Source organism: Amia ocellicauda, chromosome 9 (genome assembly GCF_036373705.1).
Source record: "Amia ocellicauda isolate fAmiCal2 chromosome 9, fAmiCal2.hap1, whole genome shotgun sequence".
Lineage (NCBI taxonomy): Eukaryota > Metazoa > Chordata > Actinopteri > Amiiformes > Amiidae > Amia > Amia ocellicauda.
The window spans coordinates 14,572,765-14,587,607 of NC_089858.1; the positions used below are offsets into that span (position 1 = coordinate 14,572,765).

The 14,843-nt window shown below is 45.8% G+C and overlaps 1 protein-coding gene across 1 annotated transcript; it reads right to left on the bottom strand.

Annotated features, from left to right (window-relative positions):
- Positions 1-434: 434 nt before the first annotated feature.
- LOC136758747 (leucine-rich repeat-containing protein 36) lies at positions 435-5,938 on the bottom strand. Its single transcript, XM_066713368.1, has 11 exons — positions 5,649-5,938; positions 5,356-5,450; positions 4,934-5,064; positions 4,775-4,826; positions 4,217-4,630; positions 3,234-3,514; positions 2,944-3,097; positions 2,216-2,430; positions 1,781-1,889; positions 1,556-1,670; positions 435-1,378 (listed from the first exon to the last, which is right to left on the bottom strand). The coding sequence occupies exons 1-11, from the start codon at positions 5,699-5,701 to the stop codon at positions 1,186-1,188; spliced, it is 1,812 nt and encodes a 603-aa protein (XP_066569465.1). The 5' UTR covers positions 5,702-5,938; the 3' UTR covers positions 435-1,185.
- Positions 5,939-14,843: the final 8,905 nt, after the last annotated feature.

The following is a 14,843-nucleotide window of genomic DNA, read 5'->3' on the forward strand; positions in this document are numbered from 1 at the left end:
ACCCCCAAGGATGTGCTCTGCTATCCCTACCATTTTGATTTTTCAGTTGATGTGTACACATACACACATACATACACACACACACATATACACACATACACACACACACACACACACACACATACCAATGGCTATACAAAATTAACTTTCCAAATTTTGCTGTGTCAGTGCATAAGAGTTAATGCATTTATTTCAGGATTTTGCTAAGGGGGATTAAAAATATATATATATATATATATATATATATATATAATTGGATAACTCTCCACCCCTGAGTTTATACTTGGTTGAGTTTGCTTTGAATTGCACTACCCAGCACAGGAAACTTACAGGAACTATTCATTTAAACTATTCATTTGCTACAAATCTCTAGATTTGTTTTTACTTGGAAGTTGTGGAGTAGGATGTGTAATAAATGGAAAAAAATATATATATATATTTAACTGCATTTTAATTCCAGGTTATAAGGCCACAAAACATTAACAATTTGAAAGGGGGTGTAGACTTTCCATAGGCATACAGCATACCAAAAAGAAAATTTAAACAGTAATTTAAAATGTAATTAAAAAACAAACCATTGTGAACATGATTATTAATATTTATATAATTAAATGCCAATTGCAATTACCAGATTTTTTGTAACTTATTTACAAAATATTTACAAAAATGCTGAGAACTATAATTTCAAATATAAAAAAGTATCATGAATATTGTATTAAAATAAAACAAACTGCTATAAACCAGCCAACATCTACAATAGATGTTTGAACTGCAAGGTTTCAAATTCAGGCTTTTAAGTTAACCTTTTGTCACACTGGCAACTGTTCTTTCACAGAATTAAAAATCTATTTCACTTCTCAGCCTGAAATATAAATTAAAAATATCCATGAATTACTAATAAATCAAATACATCATCCTTTTCACAGACTCTTGGTCATCGCAGAGTTCTTTACAGTTTACTGTGAAAACTGGTTGTGACATTTTCATGACATTTTGTGACATCATAATTCATGTGTTTTCTTCAATAACACCATTCTTAGGCACTCTAAAATGTACACAAAAATCTGCACAACCGAGCTCTTTCATTCCTACACCCTGGCTCCAAAATAAATATGCACAACTGATATAAGCTCCACTGCTCCCTTTTGGAGGGACAGTGGAGGGGAGGCGCTCTGAAGGCTGCGGTCAGAGAGGAGAATGGCTGAGTCGGCTGTGCGGACTGAGCGCGTGCAGCCTCCGGTGTGTGGGGGAGGAGCCCTGTCTACTAGAGGCTGTGTGGAGGTCAGAGGTCACGGAGGGTGGAGCACAGTCAGGCTGCTGGCTGAGGCTCGCGGTGCTCAGCTGCTGCAACAGGAAGTTATTGGTCGACACCAGAGACCTGCAACAGGAGCGGAGTGCGATCAGACAACAGCTTGGCAACACGTCAGAAATCCAACTGGGTGTGACACATTTTGAGCCGAGATGATCCTGAGCTAACCCTGACCTGTGCTGAGGCCTGCGCCTCACTGCTGTGTCTCTATGTCTGCTACCTCTCTAAGTGCGGTGTTTCTCCCACCTGTGACTGTCCTGCAGCAGGTCCAAGGCCTCCTCCAGCTGGCCACGCCGAGTCAGCTGATCTCTCAGGGCAGTCAGCTGCTGCCGGAGCCGCTCATTCTCCTCCTGTAGCCCACCTTCACACAGAGAGAGAGATGGTGTCACAGATAATCAGAATATTAGAATAACTGTTAGTACTGGTATATATAACATAATACCTAATACAACAATTATAATAACCACTCACTGCTCGGTGTAGGGCCGGCGAAGGCGCTGACACCCTCGGTGGCAATCATCTGAGATCGCAGACTGTTGTTCTCCTCCAGCACACTGGCGAGTCTGTTCTTCACAGACTCCTGAAACCAAAATACCTCACAGCTGAACACATGCAAAACATACTGTATATTTAACATTGAATCAACGTTATTTTCACTACAGCTGAATGAGAAAAAAAAACAAACAAAAAAAAACTCTGAAAGCTGTACTAGCACTTTGCATTTTTCATTTTCACTTCTCTAGTCATTTTATGAAGACAAAATTACACATAAAATAATATTACAACCATTCGGAGTACGACTGAAAAATAACATGCATGTATACACTGTGCTGCACGGGGTTTTTAAAGTGCAGTTTGAGACGCACTCTCTCTGTCCACACTCTCTGCTGCGGGAGCCTCGCTCACCAGCTGTGTCTGTGTGAAGGTCAGCTGATGTTTGAGTTGCTGCAGCTCGGGGAAGTCTGTGGCCAGAGCCCCGCTGTCCTGCCCTCTCCCTCTCCCTCGCTCTCTCGCTCGGCCTCTCTGCAGCCCTCGGTCCTGCTCGCTGTCCTCCCTGCTCCCTCGCTGGCACTCCACACAGCACAGCGGCCGCAGACCCAGCAGCACATCCTGAGCACCGGCTGCAAGAGACTTCAGCGTCAGCATCTTCTCACGGACACTGTGCACAGCCCTCAAACGGAGAGCATTGCTCCTATTTACGTCTGAAACGGTTCATTCAGCTGCTCCATAAAACTGCTCTGTAAGGGGCAGCTTAATTGCACCCCCAGACTGAGGAGACTAACTCTCCCGAGTGTCGTCTGGTGTTTAAAAGACTTGGACTGAAACGAAGCAAATGCAGATTAAATTAACACAGATTCCCCGGCCAGGAGGCAGGCTGGAGATAATAGCTCCTGTTCCTCGAAATCAATCCCACTGCTCTTTTTGGGCTTAGAATTACACTTCCTAATGTCATCACTGATTAACAATCTAATCTGCACTAATTATGCCAGCAGAGGAAAGCCTGGCTGACTCGGAGCACAGGGTTGTGCGCGTTGCCCCTCAGGGAGTCCTGCTCGGTGGTGTAAACGGTCCCTGCTGGCGATCCACAGGCACCTGTAAACCCATTCCTAACCCATCCCTTCTGCGTCTCTCACTGAGGAAGCGCTGGTGCCGGTGCAGAGACCGCGAGCCGCTCCAGTATTGGTCCACCAGGTCCAGCAGCGGCCGCAGGACGGCGGACAGGTCAGAAATGGGCAGGGGCGGCCGCAGGGACAGGGGTCGACTCCGATTCTCCGCTGGCCTGGAGTCCTTATAATTAATAACAATGACAATAATAATAATAATAATAATAATAATAATAATAATAATAATAATAATATAAATAATAAATCATGATAACTAAATAATATCAATAACATCAGGTCACGCAGCAGCCGTCGCTCACCTGTGTGTCCAGCATGTGGCCGCTCCGGGGGTCTGACAGCAGGCTGTTGAGACTGCCAGCTCTTCTCAGGTCAGAGCTCAGGCTGCCAGGGGAATATGCCTGTCTTCCTCTGTCTTGGGAGGACGCTTTGCCCAGCTGGGTGGGGTGGGAGGTCACAGAGTCCTGCAGCCTATCGACCGAGGGGCTGCGACTGGGGGGCCCTGGCTTGCGGGACTCTGATGCTGCAGAGACACGGCGGGAAGGAGACGCCTCATCCTGCAGATGGGCAGCAACGTACAGGTCTGCCAGAGGAGAGAGGGAACACACTCGTACATCTGTGTCCTTTGGAGCACACTGTCACAGCAACTGCTGCTGAAACTCCAGAAGACACAGGCCTGCCGCACTCCTACACTGCAACACTGTATTGTGTAACGTTCCCTACTTTTTTCAGATTAAATGGAGTGGACAGGACCACATAATGTCAACAGCACTGCAGTTTTATAGACTAAATCCAAATGCTCAGCCCACCAAGAGAGAAACATGACATAATTGTGGTTTCTAGTTCTAGTGTCTGCCGTAAGTGCCTATGACATGAGAATTTTAATTAGAGCAGAAACAAGCTGTTGAAAAAGTAGAAAACACAAGGTCGAAGATAAATTAGTTGAAAAATAGAACTCAACATACTTACTAAAGCTCTGATTTTTTTTATAATATAATGCTCATGTTGATGGTTAATGTTTTGGCCAGTTGGCATTCATCAGAATAGCTGACAATAAATATATATCAAAAATCTGCTTGCCGTTTATTCTTCAATCACTACTCAGTCATACTGTGCCCTCTAGTGGACAAAAGCAAATAAGACAACTTTGAAAATTCAGTTATATTTAGAGGCTAAATTCTTCCTGTGTACATTTACTCGGATCCAGTCATGTGGAGCACAGCCCAGCTGGTGTGCAGTAAGCCCTGTGTGTTACTGCAGATGAGTGGAGGGGAGTCTAACTAACCTGAGGTGAGTGTGAGAAGTCTGTTGGCTCTGGCCTCCAGTGCTGTGCTGTCAGGGCTTTTCAGGGGGCTGGACACAGACAAAGGGCTGGCACTGCGGTTGGCAGACAGGAACCTCCTGGGCTCAGGGCTCAGGCTGCGCAGCACAGCCGCTCTCCCAGCAGAAGAGCTCAGACCGGCCTCCTTGCCCTCAGCCCCTGTGGACGCACACGAGGCCGGCTGTCTGTCTGCCACGGTGGTTAGAGGGTCCTGTGCCCCCCTGGGAGTCCGGAATTTCACGGGTTGGGGCGTCTCTGCAGGACACTCAGCTGAACTGCTCTTAGCGAAGGTCACTCGCATACCATCCCTTGTCCTGGACGGCGACTGACCAGTTGAGCGCAGAGAGGAGCGGGGCGGAGAGGGCAGGGGCCGGTACTCTGGAACAACACCCGACCCTGTTACTGCACTAATCTAGAACACACCAGCCCTGTTACTGCACTACTCTAGAACAGCACTCTGCTACTGGAAGGCCCCACACTAATAACCTAGAACACCTCCTGAGAGTAACCTGAAAAACTCACCTTCTTCAAATTTACTGGACTTGAACTCTCTGGAGCTGTGGAAGTCCAGCGCCTGTGATAATTACAGGAAAAACAATTAATTTTAATAATTACAACTGTATTTTTGACAGTCCGTACTATATAACTCTGCTCATATGCATGGCAGTGTGACAGCCATACCCTGTGCAGTGTGCTGTCCGAGCCCCAGTGCTCCGTAAGGCCCAAGGAGAGAGGCCGGGGCACGTGAAGCGAAGGCTGGGGGGCCGTGTCTCTCTCCTGCCTGCCAGGGCTGCGGGACTTCACCCGGGACTCTGAATACAGGAAACAGCAGGAGCAGATGGGCATTGACCCTCACATACTCTGAACACAACAGGAGCTCAACTGAAGAAGGGAATCACACACAAATGTTTACTTATTGTTTGGTATCCCTGGACAAAGTACAGTTCTCTACACAGCACACATATTTACATATACATGTATACTTGTTGTTCTTAGGTTTTATTCAATTATTGACAGTTCCAGAAGCTGAACAGTCTGAATTTACATTTCCTAAGATAAAAGCATTTGCTAGCTGTAGACAAGTCCACACAGTCACTCCTCACCTGAGCCACCGCTGAACTCAGAGCTCCACCTGAACCTGTTCTGATCAGGACTCTGCAGACCCACCTCAGCTGCACACCTGGTATTTGTTAGGGCACTACAAACAGATACTTCAGTTACCTTTCTCCTCTCAAAGTGTAAATCACATTTTGCAGAAACACTGCAGGACAACATGCAAAGTTCTTTCCTTGCACTCCATCACTCACCGCACTATCCACATATTTTACTTTCCTCTGATCGGTTTGTGGGCAGAAGTTAAAGAATTCAATTTTCTCTGCTGCTCGATGGCTCTTACCCTCGGGTCTCTTGCCCCAGGCCCAGCTTGTTCCCCTGCTGCAGGAGTGACATGTCTGTCTTCCTCTCACTGCTCCTCACCGGCCGCTCATCTGAAATACAGCACCACACGTGTCCTCAGGGTTCAGCTCACACGGTGCACGTTCGAAACCAAGACACAACTAGAAAAGCACCAGGTATTGCCAGCCTAAAGCAAAGACAGTGTCTACAAATCCACCTCAAAGGAAAACAAACAAAAAAAGGTTTTTGTGTTGCTAAGAGCACTCTTGGTATCCATGGATATGGCTTCGGGCAGCCAAGCAGGTAAGTTGGACCTCAGTGAGTCTGAGCCAATCTGAGCCTGGCTGGAAACAGCGTTAACAAAGCAATGAAGCTCATATGATACCAGTGTTCCACATGAGCAAACAGGAAAACTTCCTGATCTTGTTCAAATCACAACAGATTATCTAAGAAGCATTCATCTGAGACCGATAACTGTGGAAGTAACGACACCAGCAATGGCAGCCCATGCCACCCCTCAGACACACAGGGGAGAGATATTTCTGCAGCTGTAGAGTTTGAGGAACCTTCAAGAACAGGACAATAGAGGCAGTAGGTGCGAAACTCATCTTTACAGTAATTAACCTGAAGCGCTTTGAGGTGGTTCTGAGTGTGGAGTAGGCGCTCTGTAAGCAGTGAAGTGCGGGAGTGAGTGAGTGGTCAGACGGGGCGCAGTGCCATACCAAGCCTCTCTACCTGCGGCAGTGCGGCCAGCACCTGGGCACGGTACTCCGCCCCCGGCCGGACAACGGGGTTCAGCCGGAGGTCCAGCTCCCTCAGGCGGCCCAGCGGCTGCAGCCGGCACACCTCCTTCAGAGAGGCCACGTTGTTGTAGTACAGGTCCAACTTCTCCAGGGAGACGAGGTGCTCTACACCCTGCCAGAGGAAATGCACAGTCGCACTCAGTCACAGCAGCACGCACACAAGATCCCCAAAGCACTACAGGAGCTTGTGTCTCAGGATTGAAGAAACCTGTAATGTAACTCCATAAATCAGGAGCCTATAAATAATAATATAGCATAGATCGTGATCTAAATGGACTGTAAAATAAATCCTGTTAATCAGTGAATATGTGACAGGTAGGACAGGAGCACCTGTGTGACATGAGAGCAGCAACCTATCCAAATCCTGAATATTTAATAATGTGTCTTTTCAATGGTGAGATGTGCCAAGAGTGATGTAACAGGGCTGCAGAGCCAGTTTTCCTGCAAACCTTGAAGCTTTTGTCAACATCCTTTTGAAGTCACAGATCGTCAGAGCTTTACAGGTGGTCTGTGGATGGTGGCAGCAGCAGCAGCACCTTCTCGCCACGAAGTTGCGCATAGCCAATCGGTAAGCATTAACACACAGACCCCAGTTCAACTCAAAAAGCTCTTTCAGGTGATAGCAAGTGTGTTGTATGGGACCCCAGTAGTGATTTCCTTCTCTTTGCAACTTAAATAATCATAGTAATCTGTATAGTATCACTGCCACTGTGAAGACGGTCTAGCACCTACATTTAGACAAAGTAGGGGGTAGAAATTGATTGTTTTATTCATTACCATTAAGAGAACTGTAATATGTTGTACAGGACAGTCAAATGACCTGCATGTAACTACTAGTCAAATAAGGAATAGACAAGCAAACATGCATTATTGAACACAGCTTTGAAGTAACATTAAGAAAGAAAAAACAAATTTGGCAAGAACATTAATAATAACCATAATACAAAAAGTCATTTGTAATTCGTATTTGATCACAGACATCCTAATTTCATGGAATGACCCTTCACTGCTGCAGCGTTTCAGTGGACCCAGGCGGCTGCGGCGGCTGCGGCGGCTGCGGCGGCTGCTTGCCTCCAGGCTCACGATGGCGTTGCGGGAGAGGTCCAGGCAGCGCAGGCTTCTGCAGGTGATGAAAGCTTCTCTGAAGCCCAGGATCTTCTGGCTGCAGCTCCCTTGCAGTGACAGGGTCTCCACTGCTTCTGCAGGAGACCAGGAGACCAGAACACCAGACTCAGAGCACAGCATCTCACACAGACTGAGCATCGGATACAGATGTGCACCTCTCACACCGAGCATCATATACAGATGTGCACCTCTCAGACTGAGCATCGGATACAGATGTGCACCTCTCAGACTGAGCATCGGATACAGATGTGCACCTCTCACACCGAGCATCATATACAGATGTGCACCTCTCAGACTGAGCATCGGATACAGATGTGCACCTCTCAGACTGAGCATCGGATACAGATGTGCACTTCTCAGACTGAGCATCGGATACAGATGTGCACCTCTCACACCGAGCATCATATACAGATGTGCACCTCTCACACCGAGCATCATATACAGATGTGCACCTCTCACACCGAGCATCATATACAGATGTGCACCTCTCACACCGAGCATCATATACAGATGTGCACCTCTCACACCGAGCATCATATACAGATGCGCACCTCTCACACCGAGCATCATATACAGATGTGCACCTCTCACAAACCCGTGCTGATGCATTGCAACTCAGAAAGCAAAGAAACGACACTACAGTTGCAAATCCGACAATTCACACCAAAAAATGAAACTAATATTTTCAAAGCCAAGTCCCTCAGTAGTAATCATATCCACCCTGAAAGCACTGATCTCTTCAAATGCATGTCATGACACAAACAGCACGCAAATGCACGAAGCAGAACTGAGGCCGGTCAGCAGCTCCCCCTTGCACGCCGGGGTTGCTAGCTTAACCTGCGAACTATAACGAGCAGAAGACGACCCCGGGGGTAAACCACTGTTTACATGGGAGAATAATCAATACAATAAAATAAACCTGTTTTCCTCAAGGAAACAGACACATGATTCACTTAACACGTAGCATACGCTTACCTAAGCTCGTCCGGTTGGGCAGCCCTGCTTTATCAATCACCCAGGTCTGCCCGACCATCTCCTCCGCCGCCATACTTTCAAACAGGCCGGTGCGTGTTGCGTTGTAAATATTCCCATTAGCAACGAGCGGAAACAAGAGCCGTTTTAAAACACGTCCGTATTGCAAAATAGGTTCCTCAGTCCCGCAGTGTGATTGCGTTTTCCTGTCAGGTAATACGGGACACAGCAGTGCTTCTATTAACATTTAATAACGGGTCTATTTAATAGCGAGATTTCCCCAATGTCCAAGAGTGATGTAAGAGACTAAAATACATGAAAACAAACAAACAAACAATATATATATATACCGATCAGCCATAACATTATGACCACTGACAGGTGAAGTGAAAAACACTGATAATCTCGTTATCATGGCACCTGTCAGTGGGTGGGATATATTAGGCAGCAAGTGAACATTTTGTCCTCAAAGTTGATGTGTTAGAAGCAGGAAAAATGGGCAAGCGTAAGGATCTGAGCGACTTTGACAAGGGCCAAATTGTGATGGCTAGATGACCGGGTCAGAGCATCTCCAAAACTGCAGCTCTTGTGGGGTGTTCCCGGTCTGCAGTGGTCAGTACCTATCAAAAGTGGTCCAAGGAAGGAAAAGCGGTGAACTGGCGACAGGGTCATTGGGTCACAAGGCTCATTGATGCACGTGGGGAGCGAAGGCTGGCCCATGTGGTCCGATCCAACAGACGAGGTACTGTAGCTCAAATTTCAAATTGAAAAAGTTAATGCTGGGTCTGATAGAAAGGTGTCAGAACACACAGTGCATCGCAGTTTGTTGCGTATGAGGCTGCGTAGCCGCAGACCAGTCAGGGTGCCCATGCTGACCCCTGTCCACTGCCGAAACCACCTACAATGGACACGTGAGCATCAGAACTGGACCACGGAGCAATGGAAGAAGGTGAGCTGGTCTGATGAATCACCTGGAGAACACATGGCACCAGGATGCACTTTGGGAAAAAGGCAAGCCGGCGGAGGCAGTGTGATGCTTTGGGCAATGTTCTGCTGGGAAACCTTGGGTCCTGCCATTCATGTGGATGCTACTTTGACATGTACCACCTACCTAAGCATTGTTGCAGACCATGTACACCCTTTCATGGAAACCGTATTCCCTGATGGCATTGGCCTCTTTCAGCAGTATAGTGCGCCCTGCCACAAAGCAAAAATTGTTCAGTAATGGTTTGAGGAACACAACAACGAGTTCAAGGTGTTGACTTCAAATTCCCTAGATCTCAATCCAATCGAGCATCTGTGGGATGTGCTGGACAAACAAGTCCGATCCATGGAGGCCCCACCTTGCAACTTACAGGACTTAAAGGCAGTACAGTGGAGTATTGGTTAGGGCTCTAGACTTATAATCGGAAGGTTGTGGGCCCAAATCCTGGGTGGGACAGTGCTGTTGTACCGTTGAGCAAAGTACTTCACTTAGATTACTCCAGTAAAATGCCCAGCTGTATAAATTGGTACAAATGTAAGTTGCTCTGGATAAGAGTGTCTGCTAAATGACAAATAATGTAATGTAATTAAAGGATCTGCTGCTAATGTCTTGGTGCCAGATACCACAGCACACCTTCAGAGGTCTAGTGGAGTCCATGCCTCGATGGGTGAGGGCTGTTTTGGCAGCCTACACAATATTAGGCAGTAGCGCACTGTCTGCAAATATCGGCAGGTGGCTGATCGGTGTGTATATATACACTCACCTAAAGGATTATTAGGAACACCATACTAATACTGTGTTTGACCCCCTTTCGCCTTCAGAACTGCCTTAATTCTACGTGGCATTGATTCAACAAGGTGCTGAAAGCATTCTTTAGAAATGTTGGCCCATATTGATAGGATAGCATCTTGCAGTTGATGGAGATTTGTGGGATGCACATCCAGGGCACGAAGCTCCCGTTCCACCACATCCCAAAGATGCTCTATTGGGTTGAGATCTGGTGACTGTGGGGGCCAGTTTAGTACAGTGAACTCATTGTCATGTTCAAGAAACCAATTTGAAATGATTCGACCTTTGTGACATGGTGCATTATCCTGCTGGAAGCAGCCATCAGAGGATGGGTACATGGTGGTCATAAAGGGATGGACATGGTCAGAAACAATGCTCAGGTAGGCCGTTGGCATTTAAACGATGCCCAATTGGCACTAAGGGGCCTAAAGTGTGCCAAGAAAACATCCCCCACACCATTACACCACCACCACCAGCCTGCACAGTGGTAACAAGGCATGATGGATCCATGTTCTCATTCTGTTTACGCCACATTCTGACTCTACCATCTGAATGTCTCAACAGAAATCGAGACTCATCAGACCAGGCAACATTTTTCCAGTCTTCAACTGTCCAATTTTGGTGAGCTTGTGCAAATTGTAGCCTCTTTTTCCTATTTGTAGTGGAGATGAGTGGTACCCGGTGGGGTCTTCTGCTGTTGTAGCCCATCCGCCTCAAGGTTGTACGTGTTGTGGCTTCACAAATGCTTTGCTGCATACCTCGGTTGTAACGAGTGGTTATTTCAGTCAAAGTTGCTCTTCTATCAGCTTGAATCAGTCGGCCCATTCTCCTCTGACCTCTAGCATCAACAAGGCATTTTCGCCCACAGGACTGCCGCATACTGGATGTTTTTCCCTTTTCACACCATTCTTTGTAAACCCTAGAAATGGTTGTGCGTGAAAATCCCAGTAACTGAGCAGATTGTGAAATACTCAGACCGGCCCGTCTGGCACCAACAACCATGCCACGCTCAAAATTGTTTAAATCACCTTTCTTTCCCATTCAGACATTCAGTTTGGAGTTCAGGAGATTGTCTTGACCAGGACCACACCCCTAAATGCATTGAAGCAACTGCCATGTGATTGGTTGGTTAGATAATTGCATTAATGAGAAATTGAACAGGTGTTCCTAATAATCCTTTAGGTGAGTGTGTATATATATATATATATATATATATATATATATATATATATATAAATTGTGTGAGCAGTTCTTATAGGTGTACATGTTTATACAGTGCTTGTAGTGTGGAATAACAAATGTGTGAAATTTGAAAATACTGAACTCTGTTTTTTAGGTTTTTATATACTGTACACATACATTTAGTATTCTAACTGCAGTGCAGTGTCAGCGGTCAGGGCTGGTCCCATACAGCCAGGCCGCTGCTCACCGCTCTGACAAAACACTGTGTGAATCTGCTGCACACAGACACAGATTATGTAATTGTTTCCAAAATATGAACTAGAATTAAACTGTCAGAATAAGGTATATTTTTTAGATCAGAATAAAGATGGTGATGTCTAAATGGAAACATTGTATAAAAAAAGGCATTATTTTCACTTTTCCATTTAATGTTAAAGATGTATGGTACATTAGGCCCCATTCCATGTTGCACTGTTTCAATTATGCATTACTGTAAGAGCCCAGTTCATTTACTGAAAACAGTTCAGAGACAGATATAATTGTGAAGCGGTTTAACTCATTGTTCTAAGAAAAACAACAGTTATACAAAATGGAGGAAATTAGAAAAAGCTGCACAAAGTTAAAAGCTGCAATTATCTTTCTGGGATTGGAGAAGCAATTACTTAGAAAAGCATGACTATACTTAATTGCAAAATAAAATTAAGACATTAATCCCCCCCCCCCAAGTTATATCCAAAGTTATATCTGGATAACTTTTCCATTATGCCATCTGATATAAATCTGTAATCTGAAAAGGCCTAGCCACTAGACAGCAGATAATGTGGTTGGAAAAGTGTTGAGAATCAATATCAGACACAAACTAATGCAGCACATGGGATGTCACTGCCCTAATGGCTGTGCTCAGCCTGATTGTGCTTGTCGGCTGGGTCTAATACTCCTTTTCCACTGGCATATCAGAACTGACTTGGAACCACAATGGTGTGGTGCAGCATGTTACCCAATGACGATTTTGTAGAGCCGACACTGCTGAAACAGGACATGGATTTTGGGCTCTGCTCCTTACCTAGTGCTGGCCCGGAGCCGACCTATTACTAGGTTAAAATACATTTCAAATACTTAATACATTAATAAAATACATTACAAATACTTAACAAACCGCTACTGCTTAATAAATACTGGTAAAAACAAAAAAAAAGTAGGATTTATCTACACAATTAATGTAGCCCTTCTTCATCTGTAACCTTTAACATCCAACGTCCAGAAACTTTTTTTAAGACTCATTCTCTCGCCTCTCTCAATAGATAAGTTTATTTATTTATAACAGTAAAAGCTGATAGTTTTTTTAATACAAATTAAACCATGGTAACAAGGATTAATCCAAACATTTGCATGTTGCAACATAGCTTTTGAAATAGGTAAGCTTGTGTCATTATTGACCTCAGCTTGGGTAGTACAGTGGAAAAACACCTGTGCAGGCTCTGTCTTGATTCAGGGTCGGGTTGGATGTGCCAGTGGAAAAGGGTATAAGACTCCCTGTAGTCTGAGTCTCAGTGGGAGGCAGGTCACTGCTGGTCTGTAGTGTCTGCACTGTCTGTCAGTGTCAGCGGCTGCCATCTGAGGAGTTGGTTCTTTGAAGTTCTTTGCATCTGTTTTTGCATCCATGAAAGTGTCAGGCGGGGCGTGACGGGGAATATATCACTTAACTGATCAATTATTATATTATTCTTTCACTATTTATTTAGATGTGTGCACTTATTCTTTCTATGATCACGGTTGTCTCATGTTTTTTGCTTCCTTATTTTGTTGTATCACCTTTCTTTTTGTATAATTGGTTTATTGGGTTTAGATTGATTTGTTGTTTTTCTTGTCAAGCGCACGCCACCAGCCCACATTCTCACCTGGACCCACCTGCACCCCTGGCTCTGTTTCAGTATTTAAGCTGAGAGACTGAGTCATTTGGGTTGCAAAACTGAGCAAGAGACACCACTACTGGACAAGTAGTATGGATGTGCAAGGAGAGGGCAAGCCAGGGCTGGAGAGGGGGAATGTGGAAACTATTGCAGAAACAGACTTTTTACTTCTTTTTCCTTGGTGGATTATAAACAGTGCAAGCAGAGATACTGAAGCCTGAGACTGCAACAACCTACGCAAAGGACTTGGCAGCAGAGCATTGATGGCACGGGCTTTGAGCTGCTAAGTCTATGGGTTTTTGTGGTAGAGAATTTATAAACACACATACACACTTGTGCAAACCTGCACTCACACACAAACACACACACATATGTGCACACACACCCCCAGTACGCACATTTGCATGGGCACTCATGCCTCATGCTGTTCACACCAGCCCCTGGATTATCAATCTGGGACAGTGCTCAGCCTGACTGTGTTAAACTCTGCTGCAGCAGCGGGCGGCCCTCTCACCCTGGGAGGGCTTTGGCGGTGGGTGTGTGCATGCCCAGTGAAGTACGTCAGGCCCTGCCGACAGAGATTTATCTGCTTTATTTGTGTGGATTCCAGTGCTGGTTCCTGCTGCAGGGTGAGATCAGGTTCAGCACATTAGTCTGCCTGTGATAGACTTTCATGAAGCCGTGACAGCAACTCAGAAAGGCTGGTAGAAAGGACTCAAAAAAAGGGCCGCCTTCTTATAGATATGTTTTTGATTAGTGCTTCCAGGGAGATGTCCCAAACAAGCGTTGCCATGAGGTTGTGTGTTTGGTTACAAACACAGAGCTTGCTGGAGCCAGGTGCTGCAATGTTTTTGTGTATTGTCCACTGCCATGGCAACAGGGACCCACACGGGCTTCCTGTTTCTTGCCAGAGTGTGTGAAGGGATGAAGCTGCAGCAACACCCCTCAGCCCGACAGTGCGCTGCTGCCTGCCGCTCAGCCCGGTCTGTGGAGGGACATGCATGGCCCACACTTGCAGACAAGAGCAAGGCAGGGAAAATAACCAACTGTTTACTATATGTTAATTTTACAGCAGAAATCCACACACAGGGACAACTAACAAAGGAACAGAAATTCTTCAACTGAGGAAAAACTGCAGACTGAAATAAAAGCAGCAGGTTGATATAGAGGAGCTGTGAGTTTCAGCACAACACTGCCTTCATTTACTCCAGCGTCCCCACCCTGCCCGCCCTGCGCGCCGTGACTGTGGATCACTGTAATCCCTGTGGATGCCAGCCAGGGCGCCAGGCCATGACTACAATACAGAGACTGTTTTATTACCTTTTAAATGTCAAATAGCACACACACACACAAATGTAAAAATGCAAGAGCCACGACTCTGGTATGGAAAAGGTCGATGTGAAATGTGAATGAAGGAGAGCCTGCAGGCA